General features: G+C 42.0%; 1 protein-coding gene across 1 annotated transcript in view; it reads left to right on the forward strand.

The window, feature by feature from the left end:
• The first annotated feature begins 212 nt into the window (after positions 1–212).
• Positions 213–25,799, forward strand: part of LOC141095351 (thiamine transporter 2-like) — a 37,529-nt gene continuing 11,942 nt past the window's right edge. Inside the window, exons 1-2 of the mRNA XM_073581318.1 lie at positions 213–458; positions 22,547–23,327. Coding sequence (XP_073437419.1) covers positions 309–458; positions 22,547–23,327 — 931 coding nt within the window. The 5' untranslated portion in view covers positions 213–308. The remainder of the gene's footprint in view (positions 459–22,546; positions 23,328–25,799) is intronic.

Consider the following 25,799-nt stretch of genomic DNA (forward strand, 5'->3'; position numbering starts at 1 on the left):
ATTTCTATTTCTATTCTCTTTGCGGTTTGTTAATTGATTAAAATAAACTATTACTGTTATAATTTTTGTAAGCATTCTTACTTTGCAGCATTTTTTCCACAACTGCCTAAAACTTTTGGACAGTGCTGTATATGTAAATTTATAAAGAGATTTGCATTACTTTAATCCTCCCACCATTGTGTTTCCTCACTTCTCCCATGTGATGCATAACAATGTACTTTAACCTCAGCCTCAGCAGAGAACAGATTACTGACTCCTGAGAAACTGAAGCTTTAACTCAACTTGTGACTCAAGATTCAGAGTCAGTTATGGGGTTATGCACAAAATTAGAAAATAATAACTGGAAGTACCCCACTATCCTCCTTTGCATATATGGATTTTTTACCTACATGAGACCATCGGAGCCTTTCCTCACCCCTTACCTGACCGGACCTGTACACAATCTCACAATTGAGCAGGTAAGTGAAGAAGTTAATTTGTTGCTAGCAACAGAGTCATTACTTGGGACAATTTATTTTTGGCTTAAGTCCGATAAAGCAAACACCACAATAGCAAGAAGAATAGGTGTCTGTTATCTTGGTGCCTGGAGTAAATGGCGGTAAATCTCATCATATTACAGCTGCTCATCCATATCCAAATAGTCAAAATGACATATGCTTTGGAAATATGTCTGTAGTGCAACATCTATGGTAGAGCAGAAAAAAACAATGCAACAATTGCTGCAGTTGTTAATGTGTGAATATGTGTGTATGTATATATATATATATATATGTATATACAGTGTGTGTATGTATGTGTATATATATATATATATATATATATACATACACACACACACAAATAAGTATATATACATACACACTAACGTAGATTCTTTTTAATATGTGTATATATACAGTATATATATAAAATATATAAAGTGCTCTCAGTGAGAGAAACAAAATAGGAATCTTGTGGGTATGATACCTCTTAATGGTTAACAAATAATAGTGAATGTTGTTACAAAGCAAGCTTTCGGGACATTCACTATTATTTGTTAGCCATTAAAAGGTAACACGTTACCAAACCACTTTTTTCGTTATATATATATACACACACATATAATTTCAATTTTGAACAGCGCAAAAATATAACACCAAAAAGGAAAGATTATGGAATTTTGAAAATAACAGGATGGATAGACATGTTAATAAATAATATGTAGATCTTAAAAATGTTCAAAATATTTTCATTTATTCAGTATTGAGTATGAGCGCCAAGAACCACTGCGACCCTAGTGCAGCGATGGCGAACCCTTAAGAGACCAAATGCCCAGACTACAACCCAAAACCCACATATTTATCGCAAACACACCAATTTAATCTAAATACTGAGGTTTTCATTTGGAAAAAAAAAAACATACATTAAGGCTGGATTCACATTTACGTCTTTTTGCTCAGTGTTTGATCCGTATAGATCCGCATGCATACACATATTTAACATGGTAAACACAGGGACATGCATTTCCCTGCTTTTGCGTACGCATGCGTCGTTTCGCGGGGCACGGCGAACGCAACATGTTGCATTTTTTGAGGCATCAAAAATCCGTCAAATATGCGCAGGCATGCGCAGGCGGGTGACTGCGTAAAAAAAGCGCATTACTGTATAGGAATGCATTGGTAAGCAAGGACAAGCGTACGCATGCATTCTTCAAAATGTAAATAGAAATCCCATGAGACGCCCATTTTTGTCTGATGTCATATCGAACGCATGCGCATCAGCAATGCAAACGCATGCAAAAACGCATGCACAAACAGCGTTTTTTTCCGTCATGCGTAAGATGCACATAAAAAATGCTGCATACACATGCGCTTTTGCATGCAGATGATACGCTGCGGACTCAAACGCTAATGTGAACTTAGTCTAACAGATTAACATCTTTTGTCTTAAAAGAAAAACACAATAAGGCTGTGTGCCACGTTGCATTTTTTTTAAGCGTTTCCGCAGCGTTTGTGCCGGCTCAGACGCTGCAGAAACGCTTAAAAGAAGCTTCAAATTAATTTGCATGCGTTTTTGGCTTTTTGTGCCAATGCATGCCTTTTTAACCGCTCAGGAATCGCTTAGCGGCTAAAAACGCAGCATGCTCATTAATTTCCGCCTTGCTGACTGTTTTTAGCCTTCCCCAATGTTCCCAGAAAACGTGTGTCAAAAAACGCACGTCTTTTTTGCAAAAAACCACGCAAGAAACGCGCGGGAAAAAAGGCGCACGTTTTCTGGGAAGGGGATCAGTTTCCTGAGCGTTTAAAAACGCTAACGTGGGCACATAGCCTAACAGAGCTTTCAATGATATAAATAACTTTTCATTGAAAGAGAAAAGTTTTCATGTGGCATACTTCTCTGGAAGGTACTGTGTCATAGGTACTGTTCGGAAGGCACTGTGTTATGGGTACTCTCCAGAAGGTATTGTACACTGACTCCTTGGCTCCAGCACAAGACACACTGGTGGTCTGCTGCTAGAGAGGGTGCAATAATGTCTCCCCACAGTGGGAAATTCATCGCTGATCACATCATATTGGTGCATATACATCACATAGACACTGGGGCTGGAACATATACGTCACAAGAGACACAGGATGGAGCATATACATCACAGGAGAAACTGGGGATGGAGCATATACATCACAGGAGAAACTGGGGATGGAGCATATACATCACAGGAGAAACTGGGGATGGAGTATATACATCACAGGAGAAACGGGATGGAGCATATACATCACAGGAGACACTGGAGCCGATGTATATGTGTTCCCGTCTAACAGATGAAGGCGGTAGCCCCCATGTGTACTGTGATACTTTGGGGCAGGTGCACACATCACAGGAGACATTTAGGTCTGATGCACACATCACAGTAGACATTGGGGCTGGTGAATGCTTCACAAGACATTTGCGGCTGGTGCACACATAACAAAATACACTAGGGTTGGTGAACACATCACAGGAGACACTGGGGCTGCTACATACACTAAAGGAAACATTAGGCCTGGTGCAGGTGTGGTGCTTGCAGGTACGGAGGATGCAGCGACGAGTCGCGAGACAATTGGGTGCTTTCTATAATAACGTTTATAAGACTAGAGGGAACTTTCCTCAGTCACGGCCTGATCACCAAAAGGGGTAACAAGGGTTGCCCTCGTAGGGGCTCTATACAAGCAAACACGAACAGGTAGAACACGACTACTTCCGGCAATAGCCGGTCACTATAGGGCCGCGGTATGGCCGACTACGGGTCCTTAATTATAAAGTCAACTTAGCCATCCAGACATCCCTCGCCATTCGGGTTGGTGGTCTTTCAGCGTAGTAGTTGCTGGGCCCAGTTGCTGAGGCGCTGATTACACTGGAGCCCCACAGGCCCCGACGGAGTCCTTGGACGGATGGGCCGCAGCCCCCGGACTGGGGCAAGCGGCAGCAATGTGTGGTGGCGAATGACAGGCCACCTGCGCAGCTAACGGCTGCTACGGGAGTCCGCGGTCAGCAGAGGCCCGGCCCCTGCTGCCGACCGGAGCGGGACAGTGGTGGCCGCCGACGACACTGTACTTGCCGCGGCCACTGGTGAGAACAGGGCGGCTGTGGGTGGCGGGGAACAGGCCGCAGCCATGGGCTGGAGCGAGACGGCAGCGGCCGCGGGCAACCGCAGCCGCGTGCTGAGGGGAGGCGGCAGCGGCCGCGGGTTGAACTGGGGCCACAGTGGCTGCGGGCTGGCGTGGGGCAGCAAGTCTCGGATGATCACCTCGGTACCGTCCTTCTGGAGTCCTCGGTGAGCATCCTCCCTGGCACTGGTGAGTCGCTATAGCTTTCAGCCGCTCCCACGGTCTCCTGCTGTCTCTGTCCCGGTCTGCTGACTCATCGTCCCGGGAATTCCCCGCCTCCTTTATACTGGTCCCTCCCCCAGCCCATCTGTCTGTCACAACGGTCCGTCCCCGAATTCTGTCCCCCGGGAAGAGTTTCCCCTGGAACCCAGATGACGGCTCCCTTGGTTCCGGCCCGGACACTCGACGGGGGCCGTTCCTCCCACACACGCATCACAGGAGACATTTAGGACTGGTGTACACATCACAGAAGACACGGGCTGGTTCATGCATCAAAGGAGACAAATGTAATACACCCTGTAGTCCTCCATATAGTGTGGTGCACCCCATAGTCCTCAATATAGTATAATACACTCCCCATAGTCCTCCATATAGCATAATGCACATTTCATAGTCCCCAATATAGTCCTCCACTGCTTTTGGGCAGATCACGTATGATCGCTTTACATACAAAGCAATGCTAAGGCAGTCTATATCTCCTTCAGAGGCATTACAGTGACATAGTAGAGCTTTGTCAGTGACAGGACACAGCTGGGTGATAATTACTATGCTGTGCTTACTATGCTGTGCTCTGAACAGTGGTGATAACAGCGGTGAGCGGTGATCAGCAGCCTGGTAATGTACTACTATTTCCAGGCTGCTGATCACTGCTCACTGCCGCCGATACTCATTTCATCCCAGACCTCTGCTGCACGGCACCTCCTCTCTTCAGCAGCTCCTGTCACCTCATGCACTGAGCAGTATGGGTGGTGACAGGGGCGGGGACTGGAGCTCACAGTAGCTTTGGGCCACAACAAAATGGCCGCAATCTCATTCCACGGCTGTGACCTGAACAGCCCAATGGGCATGCCCAGGTCACAGCAGGAGGCAGCCACGTTGGACGAGATGCGGTCAGACACTGAACGCTGTCTGTTACGCCCAGGTGCTGCCATATTTGAGGTGTGTCAGTCATACATAGCAGCAAATGAAAATAGGTGCCCTAGTGGCTGAAGAAAAAATTATTAAAGGAAATTTGTCACCTCATTTTTGGCCTATGAGCTGCAGCCACCGCCATCAGGGGCTTATCTACAGCATTCTGTAATGCTGTAGATAAGCCCCCGATGTAACCTGAAAGATAAGAAAAACAAGTTAGATTATACTCACCCGGGGGTCCGGTCCGATGGGTGTCGCGGTCTGGCGCCTCCCATCTTCTAGTGATGATGTCCTCCTCCTTACTTCTGCCGCGGCTCCTGCGCAGGTGTACTTTATCTGCCCTGTTGAGGGCAGCGTAAAGTACTGTAGTATGCAGGCGCCGGACCTCTCTGACCTTTCCTGGAGCCTGCGCACTGCAGTACTTTACACTGCTTTTAACAGGGCAGATATAGTACACCTGCGCAGGAGCCGCAGCAGAAGTAAGAAGGAAGATGACATCGCTAGAAGATGGGAGGCGCCGGACCGGGCCACGACACCCATCGGACTGGACCGCCCGCCAGTGAGTATAATCTAACTTGTTTTTCTTATCTTTCAGGTTACATCGGGGGCTTACCTACAGCACTACAGAATGCTGTAGATAATCCCCTGATGGCGGTGGCTGCATCTTATAGGCCAAAAATGAGGTGACAGATTCCCTTTAAATAAAAAATAAACAAGTACATTTAATTTTGTATTAAAAATAATTGTTTATATAAGCAATGATTATTAATACAAAAATAAAATTGCAGTTCCTTTGTTTAAACTTTGAGCACTTCCTTAATTGCGTCACACTGTCCTCCTGCTACATGTATGAAAATATCAGCCTAGTATAACAAGTTTTTAAAGCTGCACTTGACCTAATTATGAACATTAATTATTTCCACCCTACGTAACTTATCAAATTGCACACTTTCTGATGAGCTCTGATATTTATTGCATGTTGTAAACCTTATGCACAGTATAGGAAATTCTCTTTTCAACAGATAACACTTGAAAATAAAATAAAAATGACTTTATAGATAAAGCGCCTTACACTGAGAACATAGCTACAGTTGCTCAGCAAAATTACATAATTAGTCACAGATTGCTGAAATTGCTATTTGTTTCATGCATTCACTGCCATTTATCTTTGCCTAGCTACAACTATGATATATTAGTAGCTTAACCACTTCATAACAGGGAGCATTGGGCCTGAAAGCCTGGTGAGAGTAGCTAATGCCATAATCCTTATGCCGGTTTAGCACATTCGTATTTCTCATGCTCTGTACGCTAAGATACAAGGACTGGCTGGGGATCTCCTGACCGGAGTTTAGCAGCCTCATACAGTACATGTCTATGAAGCTGGCAAATGACAGTCAAGAGATCCGCAGCCAGTCCTTGTATTGTAGTCAGTTATATGACAAAATTAAATGACAATATGGATACTATAGACCCTGTCATGCTACAGCGCAGGCGCCTGCATGATGAATGTAATTTTTTGTTTCCAAACAATAAAATATGCAGTATGTATAAAAAGGGGGCAGGTCATTGGGGGATCAGTGACCTGTCAGAAGCCATATACATGAATACCTAATCAGAGCACTGCATAAAGACCCCCACAGGCCGCCCCGGAGCACGAGCAGATCATTAACTCAAAACTGAAAATAAAGAGTAACCTCTTTCCGACATCGGGCATAATAGTACGCCGATGTTGGAACTCCCTCCCTTTGATGTGGGCGCCGCAGAGGTCAGCATTCATAGCAAGTGAGTAATTCTACTATATAGAGGCGAACTGATCATCGCCTCTATGTAGCGGAGCTGATCGGGTTATGGCAGCTTCTAGCCTCCCATGGAGACTATTGAACTGATCATCGCCTCTATGTAGCGGAGCTGATCGGGTTATGGCAGCTTCTAGCCTCCCATGGAGACTATTGAACTGATCATCGCCTCTATGTAGCGGAGCTGATCGGGTTATGGCAGCTTCTAGCCTCCCATGAAGACTATTGAAGAATGCCAAAAGTAAAAAATTTTTTTAAAAAATAAATAAAAAAATATAAAAGTTCAAAGCACTAAAATGGTATCATTAAAAACGTCAGCTCGGCACGCAAGAAATATGCCCTCACCCAACCTGAGTTCACGAAAAATGGAGACATTACGGGTATTGGAAAATGGCGCAATTTGGGTTTTTTTTTAACCACCTTAGATAAAAAGAACCTAGACATGTTTGGAGTCTATGAACTCGAAATGACCTGGAAAATCATAATGGCAGGTCAGGATTAGCATTTAGTTAACCTAGTAAAAAAGCCAAACAAAAACAAGTATGGGATTGCACTTTTTTTTGCAATTTCACTGTACTTGGAATTTTTTTCCTTTTTCTAGTACACGATGTGGTAAAACCAATGGTGTCGCTCAAAAGTACAATTCGTCCCGCAAAAAAACAAGCCCTCACACGGCCATATTGACAGAAAAATTAAAAACTTATGGCTCTGGGAAGAAGGGGAGCGGAAAACGAAAAAACAAAAATACCTCCGGGGGCTAAGGGGTTAATAACCACAAGATGGATTTCATCAATCAAGGTGTCATTTTAATCAATATAACGGCGCCGACCTGACACTATCTGTAGGTTACTGTGCACAATCCTGCTGACAGGTTAACTTTAAGTTACGAAATATAAGAGGTCACAACGACCAGTCTCTGCAGATATTATGTAGATTGCATACATAAAACTAGCCATTATTAACTTAATCTTTACAACAGTCTGGGATCCAATTACTATGCTTCACACGCAATTTTATAAACAGCCTCAAACATATTAGACTTTATTACTAAGAGATATCATTCTGGCCTAGAAGGCATAGATCAGCCTTTATAGACTTATTAACCTTTGTGATGTGCTCCCTTACGTTTTTTGCTGCCTTCCATTTTTAAAAATAATTTTTAAAAATATGGTGAAAGTAAGGTCGGGATCACACACAGCGAGATACGGCCGAGTCTCGCAGGTTAAAACCAAGCTCTGGCACCGGCACTCCAAAGCGGAGCGTGCAGCTCCATGTATTGCTGTGCGGCTACACGCTCTGCTCCAGAGTGCCGGCGCCAGAGCTTGGTTTTAACCTGCGAGACTCCGCCGGCCATATCTCGCTGTGTGTGATTCCGGCCTTATGGTATATCTACCTAGCCCATTGTCTTAGTAGCTGACTTGAACTGAAGATGTAGCTAAATTCCTACACCTATGTGAGCTTCCCTGCTCCTCTCCCCCATGTTGAGACTCTAAATACAATCACACTCACTCTCTATGCACATGGAGGAAGTGTGCAGAGAAGTTCAGACAGATATTCAGATTTTGCTAGACCTGCAGTTCAAGTCAGCTACTAAGGGGTAATGTCTGTTCAGAAATGACCGAAGAAATAAGCGAGGAGGAGACGTGTGTTTATATGTAAAATCATCCTTAAAATCCATCCTTCGTGATAATATATATGAATCTAATGAAAATGTAGAGTCCCTGTGGGTAGAGATAAGGGGAGGGGGGAAAAATAGTAAATTACTGATAGGGGTTTGTTATAAGTCTCCAAAAATAATGGAAGCAACAGAGAATATCCTCATAAAGCAAATAGATGAAGCTGCGTCTCAAGGAGAAGTCATTATTATGGGGGACTTCAACTACCCTGAGATACATTGGGGAACCGAAACCTGCAGTTCCAGCAAAGGTAATAGGTTTTTGACAACTATGAGAGACAATTACTGTTCACAACTGGTTCAGGACCCAACAAGAGGGGGGGCACTGCTAGACCGAATATTAACCAACAGGCCAGACCGAATATCAAATATAAGGGTTGGGGGTCACTTGAGTAATAGTGATCACAAATTAATAAGTTTTCATGTATCCTTTAATAAGATGTGTAGTAGAGGGGTAACTAGGACACTAAACTTCAGGAAGGCAAATTTCCAACGAATGAGAGATGATCTTGGTGCAATTATCTGGGACGATATCCTTAGACATAAAAATACACAAAGAAAATGGGAGACGTTTATTAGCATCCTGAATAGGACCTGTGCACAATATATACCGTATGGGAATAAACATGCGAGAAATAGAAGGAAACCACTATGGCTAAATAGAGCTGTAAGGGGAGCAATAAGAGATAAAAATAAAGCATTTAGAGAATTAAAGCAAGTAGGTAGTGATGAGGCATTAACTAAATACAGAACATAGTAACATAGTAACATAGTAACATAGTTATTAAGGTTGAAGGGAGACTTTAAGTCCATCTAGTTCAACCCATATCCTATCCTAACTTGCCCTAACATGTTGATCCAGAGGAAGGCAAAAAAACCCCATGTGGCAACAGTAAGCTTCACATTGGGGAAAAAAATTCCTTCCCGACTCCACATACGGCAATCAGACTAGCTCCCTGGATCAACGCAATATTAAGGAGACTAGTGTATATACCCTGTAATATTATACTTTTCAAGAAAGGCATCCAGTCCCTTCTTAAATTTTAGTAGGGAATCACTCATTACAACATCATATGGCAGAGAGTTCCATAGTCTCACTGCTCTTACAGTAAAGAATCCGCGTCTGTGAGTATGCTTAAACCTTCTTTCCTCCAGACGTAGAGGATGCCCCCTTGTCCCCGTCACAGGTCTAAGAGTAAAAAGATCATTAGAAAGGTCTTTGTATTGTCCCCGCATATATTTATACATTGTAATAAGATCACCCCTAAGCCTTCGATTCTCCAAACTAAATAACCCCAAGTGTAATAACCTGTCTTGGTATTGCAGACCCCCTAGTTCCCTAATAACCTTGGTCGCTCTTCTCTGCACCCGCTCCAGTTCAGCTATGTCTTTCTTATACACCGGAGACCAGAACTGTACACAGTATTCTAAGTGTGGTCGCACTAGTGACTTATATAGAGGTAAAATTATGTTCTCCTCATGAGCATCTATGCCTCTTTTAATGCATCCCATTATTTTATTTGCCTTTGCAGCAGCTGCTTGACTCTGGCCACTAAATGTGAGTTTGTCGTCCACCCATACACCCAGGTCTTTTTCAGTGACTGTTTTGCCCAGAGTTTTACAATTAAGCACATAATTATACAACTTATTCGTTCTACCCAAGTGCATGACCTTACATTTTTCCCAATTAAAGCTCATTTGCCATTTATCAGCCCAAGCTTCTAGTTTACATAAATCCTCCTGTAATATAAAATTGTCCTCCTCTGTATTAATTACCCTGCAGAGTTTAGTGTCATCTGCAAATATTGAAATTCTACTCTCTATGCCCCCTACAAGGTCATTAATAGATATGTTAAAAAGAAGCGGGCCCAAAACTGACCCTTGTGGTACCCCACTGCTAACCGTGACCCAGTCCGAGTGTGCTCCATTAATAACCACACTTTGTTTCCTATCCCTGAGCCAGCTCTTAACCCACCTACACATATTTTCCCCTATCCCCATTGTTATCATTTTATGTATCAACCTTTTGTGTGGCACCGTATCAAAAGCTTTTGAAAAGTCCATGTACACCACGTCCACTGCATTCCCTTGGTCCAGTCCGGAACTTACCTCTTCATAAAAGCTTATCAGATTAGTCTGACAGGAACGGTCTCTTGTAAACCCATGTTGATATTGGGTCATAAGGTTATTCTTCTCCAGATACTCCAGTATAGTATCTCTTAGAAAACCCTCCAGGATTTTACCCACAGTTGAGGTTAAACTTACTGGCCTATAATTTCCAAGTTCAGTTTTTGTCCCCTTTTTGAATATTGGCACCACATTTGCTATACGCCAGTCCTGTGGTACAGACCCTGTTATTATGGAATCTTTAAAGATTAAAAATAGTGGTCTATCTATGACTGTGCTTAATTCCTGCAGTACTCGGGGGTGTATCCCATCCGGGCCCGGGGATTTGTCAATTTTAGTGATTTATAGACGCCGCTGTACTTCCTGCTGGGTTAAGCAGGTGACATTTAATGGAGAATTTTTAACCCTGATCATGTTATCCGTCATGGGATTTTCTTGTGTAAATACTGTTGAAAAAAAGTCATTTAGCATATTGGCTTTTTCCTCATCCTCATCCGCCATTTCATCCAGGCTATTTTTAAGGGGGCCAACACTATCATTTTTTAGCTTCTTACTATTTATGTAGTTAAAAAATATTTTGGGATTATTTTTACTTTCTCTGGCAATGGTCTCTCTGTCTCAATCTTTGCTGTCTTGATTTGCTTTTTACAGAATTTATTTAATCTTCTGTATTTATTTAATGCCTCATCACTACCTACTTGCTTTAATTCTCTAAATGCTTTATTTTTATCTCTTATTGCACCCCTTACAGCTCTATTTAGCCATAGTGGTTTCCTCCTATTTCTCGCATGTTTATTCCCATACGGTATATATTGTGCACAGGTCCTATTCAGGATGCTAATAAACGTCTCCCATTTTCTTTGTGTATTTTTTGTCTCAGGATATCGTCCCAGTTAATTGCACCAAGATCATCTCTCATGCGGTGGAAATTTGCCTTCCTGAAGTTTAGTGTCCTTGTAACCCCTCTACTACACATCTTATTAAAGGATACATAAAAACTTATTAATTTGTGATCACTATTACCCAAGTGACCCTCAACCCTTACATTTGATATGCGGTCTGGCCTGTTGGTTAATATTAGGTCTAGCAGTGCCCCCCCTCTTGTTGGGTCCTGAACCAGTTGTGAAAGGTAATTGTCTCTCATCGTTGTCAGAAACCTATTACCTTTGCTGGAACTGCAGGTTTCGGTTCCCCAATGTATTTCAGGGTAGTTGAAGTCCCCCATAATAATGACTTCTCCTTGAGTCGCTGCTTCATCTATTTGCTTTATGAGGATATTCTCTGTAGCTTCCATTATTTTTGGAGATTTATAACAAACCCCTATCAGTAATTTATTATTTTTCCCCCCTCCCCTTATCTCTACCCACAGGGACTCTACATTTTCATTAGATTCATATATATTATCACGAAGGATGGGTTTTAAGGATGATTTTACATATAAACACACGCCTCCCCCTCGCTTATTTGTACGGTCATTTCTGAACAGACTATAGCCCTGTAAATTAACAGCCCAGTCATGGCTCTCATCCAGCCATGTCTCAGATATCCCCACCATGTCATAATTATGTTCCAACAACATTAACTCCAATTCCTCCATTTTGTTGGCGAGACTTCTGGCATTAGTATACATGCACTTTATGTATCTCTCTGTACCTCTATTCTTTCTTAAATTATTAACTGTTCTAACCCCACCCCCCATGCCACCTCCACCCCCAATGTCATTATTTGTGCCCAGGTCTCTATCTGCACTGTCTTCCCCTCCTATAATAGGAATACCTTCCCCCCCATCCCTAGTTTAAACACTCCTCCAACCTTCTAGCCATTTTCTCCCCCAGCACAGCTGCACCCTCCCCATTGAGGTGCAGCCCGTCCCTAGCGTAGAACCTGTAGCCAACTGAGAAGTCGGCCCAGTTCTGCAGGAACCCAAACCCCTCCTTCCTACACCAATTCCTGAGCCACTTATTAACCTCCCTAATCTCCCGTTGCCTCTCTGGCGTGGCACGTGGTACAGGAAGTATTTCCGAAAATACCACCTTGGAGGTCCTTGCTTTAAGCTTACAGCCTAATTCCCTGAAATCATCTTTAAGGACCTTCCACCTACCTCTAACTTTGTCATTTGTGCCAATGTGCACCATGACCGCTGGATCCTCTCCAGCCCCTCTCAGTAATCTGTCAACCCGATCAGCGATGTGTTGGACTCGAGCGCCAGGTAGGCAGCACACCGTTCGACGATCCCTGTCTTTGTGACAGATTGCCCTATCTGTTCCCCTAATAATTGAGTCTCCCACTACCAGAACCTGTCTGGCCTGCCCTGCTCTCCTATTTCCCCCCTTACTGGAGCAGACACTCCTCCGGCTTTCAGAGGACATGCCTTGCTGCAGCAGTGCTACTCCTGCACTAACACTCCCCTCATCTGCCAACTTAGCAAACTTATTGGGGTGTGCCAGATCAGGACTAGCCTCCCTGGTGCTCTTCCCTCTACCCCGCCTTCTAACTGTCACCCAGCTAGCTGCTTCATTGTCCTGCAGATCCAACCTAGCATCCCCCCCCTCATCTATCCCATTGAGCGTCTGCTCAGTGAGCAGAAGACTCCTTTCCATATTGTCTATGGATATCAGTGTTGCCAGCTGCACATTTAGATCCAGTATCTGGGCTTCCAAATGCACAACGTGCTCACATCTTGCACAGCAGTATGCACCCTCGACCGGCTGTTCAAGGATTTCATACATGCGGCAAGACGTGCACTGGATGGCATTGGCAATAGTGGAGCACATCCTAATGGGGATTGCACCAGACAATAAGATAAGCAAAAATAAATTAATTAAAAAAAAAAAAAAAAAAGTATTAATATAACAGCAATTCAGTAAGACCTCCCTTGGAAACTCCCTGAATCTAAAGTCACTGAATTTCAAGTCACACACTTACCACAGTTCGCACTTACACTCAGGTCACACTCAGCTCGTTCACACTCGCTCAGGAAGAAGATTTAAAAGAGTTTTTTTTTTTTTTTCCCCTTTTACCAGCACACCACCTTGCTGCTCAATGCACTTCCAAAAGGGAAGATTAAATAAAGATTAAATAAATTCTGTAAAAAGCAAATCAAGACAGCAAAGATTGAGACAGAGAGACTCATTGCCAGAGAAAGTAAAAATAATCCCAAAATATTCTTTAACTACATAAATGGTAAGAAGCTAAAAAATGATAGTGTTGGTCCCCTTAAAAATTGTCTGGGTGAAATGGTGGATGAGGAAAAAGCCAATATGCTAAATGACTTTTTTCAACAGTATTTACACAAGAAAATCCCATGACGGATAACATGATCAGGGATAAAAATTCTCCATTAAATGTCACCTGCTTAACCCAGCAGGAAGTACGGCGGCATCTAAAAATCACTAAAATTGACAAATCCCCGGGCCCGGATGGGATACAGCCCAGAGTAATAATATAATAATAATAAATTTTATTTCTATAGCGCCGACATATTCCGCAGCACTTTACATTTCAGAGGGGATTTGTACAGACAATAGACATTACAGCATAACAATAATCACATGGTATTTGTTATAATCTAAGATGAATGAGGGCCCTGCTCACAAGCTTACAGTCTATGAGGAAAGAGGTAGACAAGAAAGGTGGGTGGTAACAGTTGCCCTGATTGTATGGACCAGCCATAATGTTAAGTGTGTAACAGTACAGACACAGAGGGCTAATGGATGCATAAAGCATGTGGGAGCATGATGCGGGGAACCTGGTTATGGTAAAACTTTTGGCTGTGCCACACAGGGATAGATTAGGTTAATGTTTTGAGGCGATAGGCCAGTCTGAATAACTGCATTTTCAGGGCACGTTTAAATTGTGGGGATTGGGGACTAATCGCATTGACCTGGGAAGTGCATTCCAAAGAATTGGCACAGCACGTGTAAAGTCTTGGAGACGGGAGTGGGAGGTTCTGATTATTGAGGATGCTAACCTCAGTACTGTAGGAGTTAAGCACAGTCATAGATAGACCATTATTTTTAATCTTTAAAGATTCCATAATAACAGGGTCTGTACCACAGGACTGGCGTATAGCAAATATGGTGCCAATATTCAAAAAGGGGACAAAAACTGAACTTGGAAATTATAGGCCAGTAAGTTTAACCTCAACTGTGGGTAAAATCCTGGAGGGTTTTCTAAGAGATACTATACTGGAGTATCTGGAGAAGAATAACCTCATGACCCAATATCAACATGGGTTTACAAGGGACCGCTCCTGTCAGACTAATCTGATAAGCTTTTATGAGGAGGTAAGTTCAGGACTGGACCAAGGGAATACAGTGGACATGGTGTACATGGACTTTTCAAAAGCTTTTGATACGGTGCCACACAAAAGGTTGATACATAAAATGAGAACAATGGGGATAGGGGAAAATATGTGTAGGTGGGTTAAGAGCTGGCTCAGGGATAGGAAACAAAGTGTGGTTATTAATGGAGCACACTCGGACTGGGTCACGGTTAGCAGTGGGGTACCACAGGGGTCAGTTTTGGTCCCGCTTCTTTTTAACATATTTATTAATGACCTTGTAGGGGGCATAGAGAGTAGAATTTCAATATTTGCAGATGACACTAAAATCTGCAGGGTAATCAATACAGAGGAGGACAATTTTATATTACAGGAGGATTTATGTAAACTAGAAGCTTGGGCTGATAAATGGCAAATGAGCTTTAATGGGGATAAATGTAAGGTCATGCACTTGGGTAGAACGAACAAGATGTATAATTATGTGCTTAATTGTAAAACACTGGGCAAACCTGTCACTGAAAAAGACCTGGGTGTATAGGTGGATGCCAACCTCACATTTAGTGGCCAATGTCAGGCAGCTGCTGCAAAGGCAAATAAAATAATGGGATGCATTAAAAGAGGCATAGATGCTCATGAGGAGAACATAATTTTACCTCTATATGAGTCACTAGTGCGACCACACTTAGAATACTGTGTACAGTTCTGGTCTCCGGTGTGTAAGAAAGACATAGCTGAACTGGAGCGGGTGAAGAAGAGCGACCAAAGTTATTAGGAAACTGGGGGGTCTGCAATACCAAGACAGGTTATTACACCTGGGGTTATTTAGTTTGGAAAATTGAAGGCTTAGGGGTGATCTTATTACAATGTATAAATATATGCGGGGACAGTACAAAGACCTTTCTAATGATCTTTTTACTCTTAGACCTGTGACGGGGACAAGGAGGCATCCTCTACGTCTGGAGGAAAGAAGGTTTAAGCATACTCACAGACGCGGATTCTTTACTGTAAGAGCAGTGAGACTATGGAACTCTCTACCATATGATGTTGTAATGAGTGATTCCCTACTAAATTGTAAGAAGGGACTGGATGCCTTTCTTGAAAAGTATAATATTACAGGGTATATACACTAGTTTCCTTAATATTGCGTTGATCCAGGGAGCTAGTCTGATTGCCGTATGTGGAGTCGGGAAGGAATTTTTTTCCCCAATGTGAAGCTTACTGTTTGCCACATGGGGTTTTTTTTTGCCTTCCTCTGGATCAACATGTTAGGGCAAGTTAGGATAGGATATGGGTTGAACTAGAAGGACTTAAAGTCTTCCTTCAACCTTAATAACTATGTTACCATGTCTCTTGTTGTATAGAGTGACATGCCAGTGTAAGGAGACTTATAAGGGCCTGTCACACTAAGAGATATCGCTAGCAATATCGCTATAACTTGTGACATTATAGCGATATTGCTAGCGATATCGCTGTGTCTGATACTTACCTATGACCGTCTCCCCCGCTGGTTATCGCTGATCGCGCGAGAACGTTCAGGACCGTTTCTCGTCGTCAGCTTCCTGCGGCGCTTCCTGCTGTGAGGACGAACGACGCGTGGACTCGGGCAGGAGGACGTCAGGATCGCCTGGTGTGACAGGTAAGTAGCGACCCCCGTCCCCAGCGATGTCGCTATTGAGATCTGCCTGTGTGGCAGCTCACTAGCGACCACTTAGCGATGTACCAGCGATCCTGACCGCGTCATATCGCTGGTCGGGATCGCTGGTACATCGCTAAGTGTGACAGTACTTATAGACTACACCCCTAAACACTTGCCTATAGATTGAGATTCTGACTTGGCTGTTGTCCTAAGTCTTGTGACAAGGCTCATTAAAGAGTAAATATTGACTTTTAAGTTTGCTGCTTCCAATAGTTGGCACTAGAGTTCAAGTTATCTTCCTCTCTGAAGTGGCAATTTGCATAGTAAGTCACCACTTTCAGAATGGTGCTAAAGTTAGAAGGAAGCAAAAAAAAAAGTAATAAAGTATATTTCACAAATTCCAAATTTTATAAAGATTGTATTATGGGCTCATTTGGTTCTCTAATCTGTATGTCAGAATGAGCTACAAGATTCGAAGGAGATGGCATAGCACACAGGACTTGCTGAATGGCATGAGAGTCAGCGAGGACCAAAACAGCAGAATAAGCAGCAAGGCAGGCAGAAAAGTGGAGCATGAAACACCAGAAGACACAAAGCCAGGAGTGTGGATATACACAAGAACTGTAGCTGTATGGTCATTGCAGGACTTGCAGCAAAAATGGTTAATTACAGAGTTGTATGCTCTCAGTAGACAGATTGCCTACATGCCTGCCAAAGGCAATCGGCAAACAAATGATTAACCACAGGCAGCACTGATGAACTGACACTCTGCATACTTGCTTGCAAAGAATATGAAAAAGTTGCAAGTGTAGTAGTGTGAACAGCACAACAGATGAGTTTGTTATGCTTACAACAGATGAATGGTTAGTTGCAGGTGTGAGCTAGGATGTAAATGCAGATAGTTGATAAACAGAAGTTTGCTGAAGAGTTGATTGGCTACGTGAGAGAAATGGATGGTGAGGCAAACTCTAAAAGCACAAGGAAACTCAACACAAAGCTAACAGAATACTTAAACATCACGTAGCTGTTTGACTCCACCTTAAAAGACCTTGAGTCATGATGCATAAGTGGTTGTCGGGTTACAACAGTAATCCAATGGAGACAAGTGAGTAACAGGCTGCTCAATAATTGAGTGAAAAAAAAGAAAAACTTACTCTTTGGAGAGTGAATAGCTACAACTGCAAATATGTTTGGAATGATACAAAGTTCAGCTCTGCTGTACTGTGTTAGTTGTAATCACAGACAGCTCTGAAGTGAGATCAGGAGAGCAGACTGTCAGCTATTACATGTCTCATACTGATTTCACCCTCTTTCATTTAAAATAAGCTCTGAAAGCAAATTCTCACATTAGATCTATGGGCCGAACACTGACCTAACAGGCTATTTACATATTAAGAATAACATGGATTTTTCTGGAAAAAAGATATTGGATCACTGATACTAATGTATCATTTTATTCACCTTTCTATGACCTCCATGCCCATATAAATGGCTGATTTCTCTGAATCATTCCCCTTTAAGAATATTAAAATATCTTCCTATTTAGAACAACAATAAATTATTTATGGAATGGTATAATAAAGGGATACACCCTTTGAGTCATTTATATTTTGAAAGTTAACCTAGATGGTGTTCATTATATTAATTCATTTTAGAATATCATCTAAGTAACGCCCGCTGTCTCCAATTTTCTTAAATCAAATTCAAGTGTACACTCAATATTGTTTCTGAAGACAAATGTGAAAAAAAAATTATCTATAAAAAGGCCATACTTTATCTCCCACAATATACTGTAGTTAATGTATGAAAAAATGCATATGGTATTTTTAAAATGTCACCAAGAAACCTTATAATTAAATGGTGCTGTCAACCAAATGACCCAGAAGCTGGAGCTAAAATCAAACACAGCTGGATAACTTTTCAAAAAGTAATGTGTTGGCCTAAATGAAGAGTGGAAATGTTAACAGATCATGAATTACTGGTGTCATGTATGATACAGTATCTCTAAAACACAAGCTGGCAACTTTCCCAGTAGAATTTTTGCTTTCTTGGCTTTTTTTCAGGGAGTATGAATGATAACATCAAAACTTTGTCTCCATGCATGGTTAGTGGTTGGGTGAAGCCATTTATTGTCAAACTACTGTGTTTTCTCTTTTTAAATCATAATGACAACCCAAAACATCCAAATGACCCTGATCAAAAGTTCACATACCCTGGTGATTTTGGCCTGATAACATGTACAGAAGTTGACACAAATGGGTTTGAATGGCTACTAATGGTAACACCCTCACCTGTGACCTGTTTGCTTGTAATCAGTGTGTGCAAAAAAAACTGAGTGAGTTTCTGGGATCCAGACAGACTCTTGCATCTTTCATCCAGCCACTGACGTTTCTGGATTGTGAGTCATGTGGAAAGCAAAAGAATTGTCAACGAATCTACGTGAAAATGTAGTTGAACTGTATAAAACAGGAAAGGGATACAAAAAGATATCCAAGGAATTGATAATGCCAGTCAGCAGCGTTCAAACTGTGATTAACAAATGGAAAATCAGGGGCTTTGTAAAAACAAGACTACAGTCAGGTAGACCAGCAAAAATTTCATCCACAACTGCCAGGAAAATTGTTTGAGATGCAAAGAAAAACCCACAAATAACATCAGCTGAAATACTGGACTCTCTGAAAACTAGTGATGTGGCTGTTTCAAGATGCACAATAAGGAGGCACTTGAAGAAAAATGGGCTGCATGGTCGAGTCGCCAGAAGAAAGCCATTAATGCACAAATGCCATAAAGTATCTCACCTACAATATGCAAAACAGTACAGACACAAGTATCAAAACTTCGGGAACAAGGTAATTTGGAGTGTTGAGACCATAATTTAACTTTTTGGCCACAACCATAAACGTTACATTTGGAGAGAAGTCAGCAAGGCCTATGATGAAAGGAAAACCATTCTTACTGTAAAGCATGGAGGTGGATAGCTGATGTTTTGGGGATGTGTGAGCTACAAAGGCACAGGAAACTTGGTCAAAGTTGAAGGAAAGATGAATGCAGCACGTTATCAGCAAATACTGGAGGCAAATTTGCAATCATCAACCCGGAAGCTGCGAATGGCACGTACTTGGACGTTCCAACATGACAACGATCCAAAACACAAGGCCAAGTCGACCTGTCATTGGCTACAGTAGAACAATGTGAAGGTTCTGGAGTGGCCATCTCAGTCTCCTGACCTCAATATCATTAAGCCACTCTGGGGAGATCTCAAGCGCACAGTTCATGCTAGACAGTCCAGGAATTTACGGGAAATGAAGGCTTTTTGCCAAGAAAAGTGGGCAGCTTTACCATCTGAGAAAATAAAGAACCTCATCCACAACTACCACAAAAGACTTCAAGCTGTCATTGATGTTAGAGGGGGCAATACACGGTATTAAGAAATGGGGTATGTGAACTTTTGATCAGGGTCTTTTGGATGTTTTGGGTTTTCATCATTTAAAAAGAGAAAACACAGTAGTTTGACAATAAATGGCTTCACCAAACCACTAACCATGAGTGGAGAAAAAGTTTTGGTGTTATTTATATTCTCTGAAAAAAGGCCAAGAAAGCAAAAATTCTCCCTGTGTATGTAAACTTTTTGGCACAACTGTATCTCAGTTCATGGCACCTTTCATGTTGATATCTTGGCATTTGGAGAAACCAAAGTCAGAAGTGGATTTAGAATGGATGAGAAATATGCATCGTATATCTATGTATACTTTACTTTGTATTGGCTTTCAACTTCAGTACATGATGTATTTTCTTCATTCCTAAGTACAATATATATTAGAATAAGTGTGAGGAAAGGAACAGGGATGATTATGCTTCGTAATGGACTCTAATGAATAACTTAATTATTACTCACTGTGGGAAACATTTAACTAAAGTAAACTGAATAAACATGTCAGGTCCCAATATATTAGCAAGCGGAAATTCAATAAACCATCTGAGACATCCAGTGTGCGTTCATATTAAATAGAATAATTCCAGAATGTTTTCCACTTTTAATGACAACCATCATCTGTACAATTCAATGAAATCTTTTTGAGTGGAAAAAGAAAATTACAGAAGTAAAATAATGCTGCTCCATAAATTTGCACACTTTTAAACTAATACTTGAGAGGGCATCTCTCATCAGGTCATCCACAGATTTTCTACTGGATTCAGGTCTGGGCTGTGGCTGAGCCAATCCAAAACTTTGATCTTAATTTGACAAAGCCATTATTTTGTTGATTTGGAGGTTTACTTAGGATCGTTGTCTTACTATAAAGTGAAATTCCTCTTAATCTTCAGCCTTTTTGCAGAGACTTGAAAGATACAAAATTGACTTTTTGAAACTATTCTTCCACTTGACTAAAGCCTCAGTTACACTGCCAAACAACAACCTCGAAGCATAATGCTGCCTCCACCAATGCTTCACTGGAGGTATGGTGTTCTTTTGGCAATGAGCACTGTTGGCTTTGCACCAAATATACTTTCTGCAATTGTATGGAAAAAAAAGTTCAACCTTAGTCTCATCAGACCATAATAATACATTTTCCCACATACTTTTGCACACTTTATGTAGGTTTTGGCAAAACATGTTTTCCTTTGTAAGAAAAGTCTTCAGTCTTAACACTACCCCACAAACCAGACCTATGAAGAATACTTGAGATTGTTCACATGCAGTTTGTTCCAGTACTTTCCAGAAATTCCTTCAGATACTTTAATGTTGTTGTAGGCCTCTTGGCAGCCTCCCAGATAAATTTTCTTATCATCTTTTCATCAATTATGGAGGGATGTCCAATTGTTGCCACAGTAGTGCCACATTTAAGCCACAGTCATCAGTGTTCCATGGAATATCTAATGCCTTGGGAAAAAAAAATCTCCCCTTCTGACTAATCACTGCCATCCTTTAGCTGTCTTATAAGCTGTGTGATTGGCTAATTCTGAACACAACTAGATCCTTAATTATAAGAGGGTGTTCATACTTAGGCAAACAGTATTTTACCTTTGCTATTTTTATTTTCCCTCTCAAAATAATTTCAGTTTGTTTCTCCATGGATTTGTACAGATTATGGGTGACATTAAATTTTGAAAAAGTTCTAAAACGATACTTCTTGGTAAAAAAAAAAAAAATTTATATGGCAAAAAAACTGGCATTTTAACAGGGGCGTATAGATTTTTAAAGGGTAGGTTTTTATAATGAAGACCATTTTCAAAGTAGGTTCATTTTTAAAATGTTAGTTGCAAGGCTGCTAGATATCGATAATAGGTCACCAATATCAGATCAGTGTGGGTCCGATACTTGGTACCCTCACCAATCAGCTGTTTGTAAGTCCTGCAGCCAGAATCACAGTGTACAGACTTTAGGACACCCTAGCTATGTACTATGTGTAGTGGCCTCTTGTGTTCTACAGCTCAGCTCCTATTCACCTTAATGGGACCTGAGCTGCAGCACCCGAGAAAAGCCATTGCACATATTTCGACTCCATACACTGTAAATCCAGCCGCCTCAGGACCAACAAACAGCTAATTAGTGGGAATGCTGGGCGTCAGAACCCCTCTTGATTAAATGTATTTGATATATAGATGTCATCAATATCTACGTCCAGGTCTATCCCTTTAAAGGGAATCTGTTATCAGGTTTTTGCTACGCCATCTGAGAGCAGCATGATGTAGAGCCAGCGATGTGTCACTTACTGAGCTACTTGCTGCATTCGATAAAATCACCGTTTTCTCTGCTGCAGATCTAGCAGTTCTCTGAATGTGGAGCTCTGTATAAACCCGCCCACACCTCTGACTCTGATAGGCAGCTTTCTGTGTACACTGTGCAGAGGTAGAAAGTTGCCAATCAGTGGTGGGGGTGGGGTTATAAAGAGCTCATGAATATGGAGGACCACCTGGCAGCAGGTTTACTAGTGTTGTAGTGATAATCTCCTACTGATAAAACAGGGATTTTATCAAAACTACAGCAAGCAGCCCAGTAAATGAAAACACTGGAATCAGGGCCCCTACATTAAAGTGCTGTTAAATTAGGTAGCAAAACCTGGTGACAGATTCCCTTTAACTATACATATAATTCAAGTTTGATTAAGGATATGGATAAGGCCTTTGGCCTCTTTCCGTTTTCTCTTCCCTGTCACTCTTACATGGATTTAATTATACGTATCTGTTTATGTGATTCTTATTGTTACATATGTTGGGTATTAACTGTATATTATAATTTTCACTGTGCCACTAACACTGTATATTCCCATATCACAGGTAACAAACTCTATCTTCCCAGTATGGACCTACAGCTACCTGGTGATATTATTCCCAGTATTCCTGCTCACAGACTACTTAAGGTACAAACCAGTGATTATCCTGCAGGGCCTGAGTTACGTCATCTGTTGGATCCTTTTGCTCTTCACCCGTGGAGTTCCTGCCATGCAAGGCCTAGAGTTTATGTACGGCATGGTCACTGCCACAGAGGTGGCCTACTTCTCCTACATCTACAGTGTGGTGGATACAGACCATTATCAGAAGGTGACCAGCTATTGCCGCAGTATCACATTGGTGGGATATACTATTGCCTCTGTACTGGGGCAGCTTCTGGTCTCCTTCGCTGGAGTGTCTTACTTCTATCTGAATGTCATTTCTTTAATAAGCGTCTCAATAGCTTTTATATCATCCTTTATGCTTCCCATGCCAAGAAAGAGTATGTTTTTCCATAAAAAAACCCTGGAAGACGATGTTGGTGGAACATCTGAAGACCCAACGGTAACTAGTAATAACCCAGATGTGCCATGTGCAGAAGCGGAGACAAAGGACTCAAGCAAAAGTTCTGGCCCAAACTTCTGTAAAGTTCTCTGGCTCCTGTGCAAGGACTTGAAGGCCTGCTACTCCTCAATGCAGCTCCTCTACTGGTCTCTATGGTGGGCGCTGGCTACAGCGGGATACAACCAAGTGGTGAATTATGTGCAGGTTCTCTGGGAGCATGTGGAACTGGCGCAGAACTCCACTATCTATAACGGAGGAGTAGAGGCCATCTCCACATTTCTGGGTGAGTAGACTGAATTTCTAATAAGTTATGAAATAAATTACAGAGCAACTGTCGTCTTAATTTCTGTTTTCATAAATTAATAATACACGTGAAAAGAAATCAGGGAAATCTGCTTCTTTCTCCTCCGGGACTGATTCATTCTTAAAATTCTCATTTCACAGATTAAATCGTTCTTCAGCAAATAGATTTTTCCCATTACTGAGATAGATGACGGTTGGTGCTTATAATGTTCTATGGAGAAGCCTCCAGCTTCTCTCCACTCCCCTCTTCATAGAATTTTACAAGCACCAACTGTCTTCTTACAGATTTTACCCAAGAACTGAGAATGAATGATCGGTCCATGAGGAGAAAGATTTATGGAAAAGTGGCTTATCTCCATGTGTACTATTCATTCATGAAATAAAAGCTAAAACAAAGACTAGTCTTTACATGTTTACTCTTGTCCTGATAATGTTGTAGTAAATACTTCTATGTTTTTATGAAATAATGCTGGAGGATCTTAGTTTTTAACTGCGTTGTGCCGTTCCTCTGTTATTCCTCCTGGGAATTGATAGACAGTCCGTTATTACTGTTCCCCTTGTCAGTCGGGTTTGTTCTTGGACACACTGACACTGTCTAATTTTTACCGACAGCGTCAGACTGTGAATATCCTAGAATAGTAAGGTCCGGTTATAACTTATTTATTCATTCCCAGGAGGAATAACAGAGGATGGGCACAAAGCCGAGTTCTCAGAAAAGATACACTAGAAATGTGATTTCACGTGTATACAAGTATATACTAAGACAGACATGTGGGAAGAACACTCGTCCTCTTTACTGGCATTCGCACATAGCATATAAGTAGTTACCTCTGCTAATAAGACTTACTCCTGCTCCTTACCTGCTCGGCGCACCTTTATACGTTGGACAATGGACTTTTATACATATAGCTGTCACCACATGACTATGGCTTGTGTCTGGATCTATAGATCTGTTCACCATTGATCCAACATTGAGCAATCGTGGGGGGAAAAACCACCATGATCGCCTAGTGCCTATTTTATCCAAAATGAGCACATCCAAAAAGTCTAGAAACAGACATAAAACTTCCAGAAGATATTTCTGCGGATGAGAATAACGATAATTTACCCCTTTTAGACCTTCATACAAATTAGATAAAAGCCACTGAACCCTCCATTTTTAGCATCATAAGCCGACCATCTGATGTGTGTGGGCCTCCTGACATCCCTCCTTACAGATGGACAGAAGATTCAGAGAAGAGAAGGAATTTCAACTTTTGATCTTTTTTTCAGGGCAGAGATAAGCTGCTATTAGATAATTCTAGCCACGTCTCTCAAAGAGATCACAGAAGCGCTCGGGTGTGTATGGAAGAGTCCGGAGAGATGGCTGCCAGCTGAACAATTGTTCTGCTGACAGCTATCTAATGACTCTGTGGCTCTCTTGACTTAAAGGGAATATGTCACCTGTTTTTCACTACTCCGAGAGCAGCCAGATGCAGGCGCACAGACCCTGATTGCAGCGATTTGTCACTTACTGAGCTGCTTGCTGGAGTTTTGGAAAAATCACTTTTTATCTGCTGCACATTTACCAGTTCTCTAAATGCTGAGCTCTGTATAACCCCGCCCACTTCTCTGATTGGCAGCTTTCTGTGTACACTGTGCATAGGCAGCACGCTGCCAATCAGTAGTGGAGATGGGGGTTACACAGAACTCATGAATAAGTAGGACTACATGGCATCAGGTTTACTACTCCTGTAGTGATAACCTGCTGCTGGTAAAACTGATTTTATCACATTTGCAGCAAGCAACCCATTAAGTGACATTGTTGGAATCAAGGTCTCTGCCCTTATATCCTGCTGCTCTCAGATCGGGTAGCAAGAACCTGGTGGCAGATTCCCTTTAAGAGGTACACAACACTTCTTTGTCACATAGAGATGAGTACATGGCTTAGGAGATTCTGAAAGCCCCATAGACAATGACTAGAGAGCTGGACACATGCTCACCCGCTGCTCTACTGCAACTTTTCCTCGGCGCTATTGTGGAGTAGATAAACAGGAGCTCAGGACCCCAATACTAGTGATTGGTGGGGGTCCTAATCTGATAACCAGCCATATATCACCTAGCCTATAAACGTCATGTAACACTTTACATTTATGCGCCCGGCGGGCTTCCAGTTCTCCATCCCCTGGTTACATCTGGTTTGTTAAGGTTCATACTGGGATTACGCAAGGTGTGAGGTTATTTGGTCTCCAAAACCAGCAATGTCTTAATCAAAATGGAGACACTTCTGTTATTTCTCCAGGATCTCGGCTGCCAGAGACCATACAAAAATAAAAAAAATAAACATTAAACCCCCAATAATTAGCTGTGGAGAACAAGAAATAACACTGCTCCCAGGTCAGATGTCCAAATATTATATCAAGCGAGAAATCTACGACTTCCCACGTAGCCGGAGTGAATACAAAAAAACACC

This window comes from Dendrobates tinctorius, unplaced genomic scaffold (genome assembly GCF_039654945.1).
Source record: "Dendrobates tinctorius isolate UK_male_01 unplaced genomic scaffold, ASM3965494v1 ptg000069l, whole genome shotgun sequence".
In the NCBI taxonomy this organism is placed as follows: Eukaryota; Metazoa; Chordata; class Amphibia; order Anura; family Dendrobatidae; genus Dendrobates; species Dendrobates tinctorius.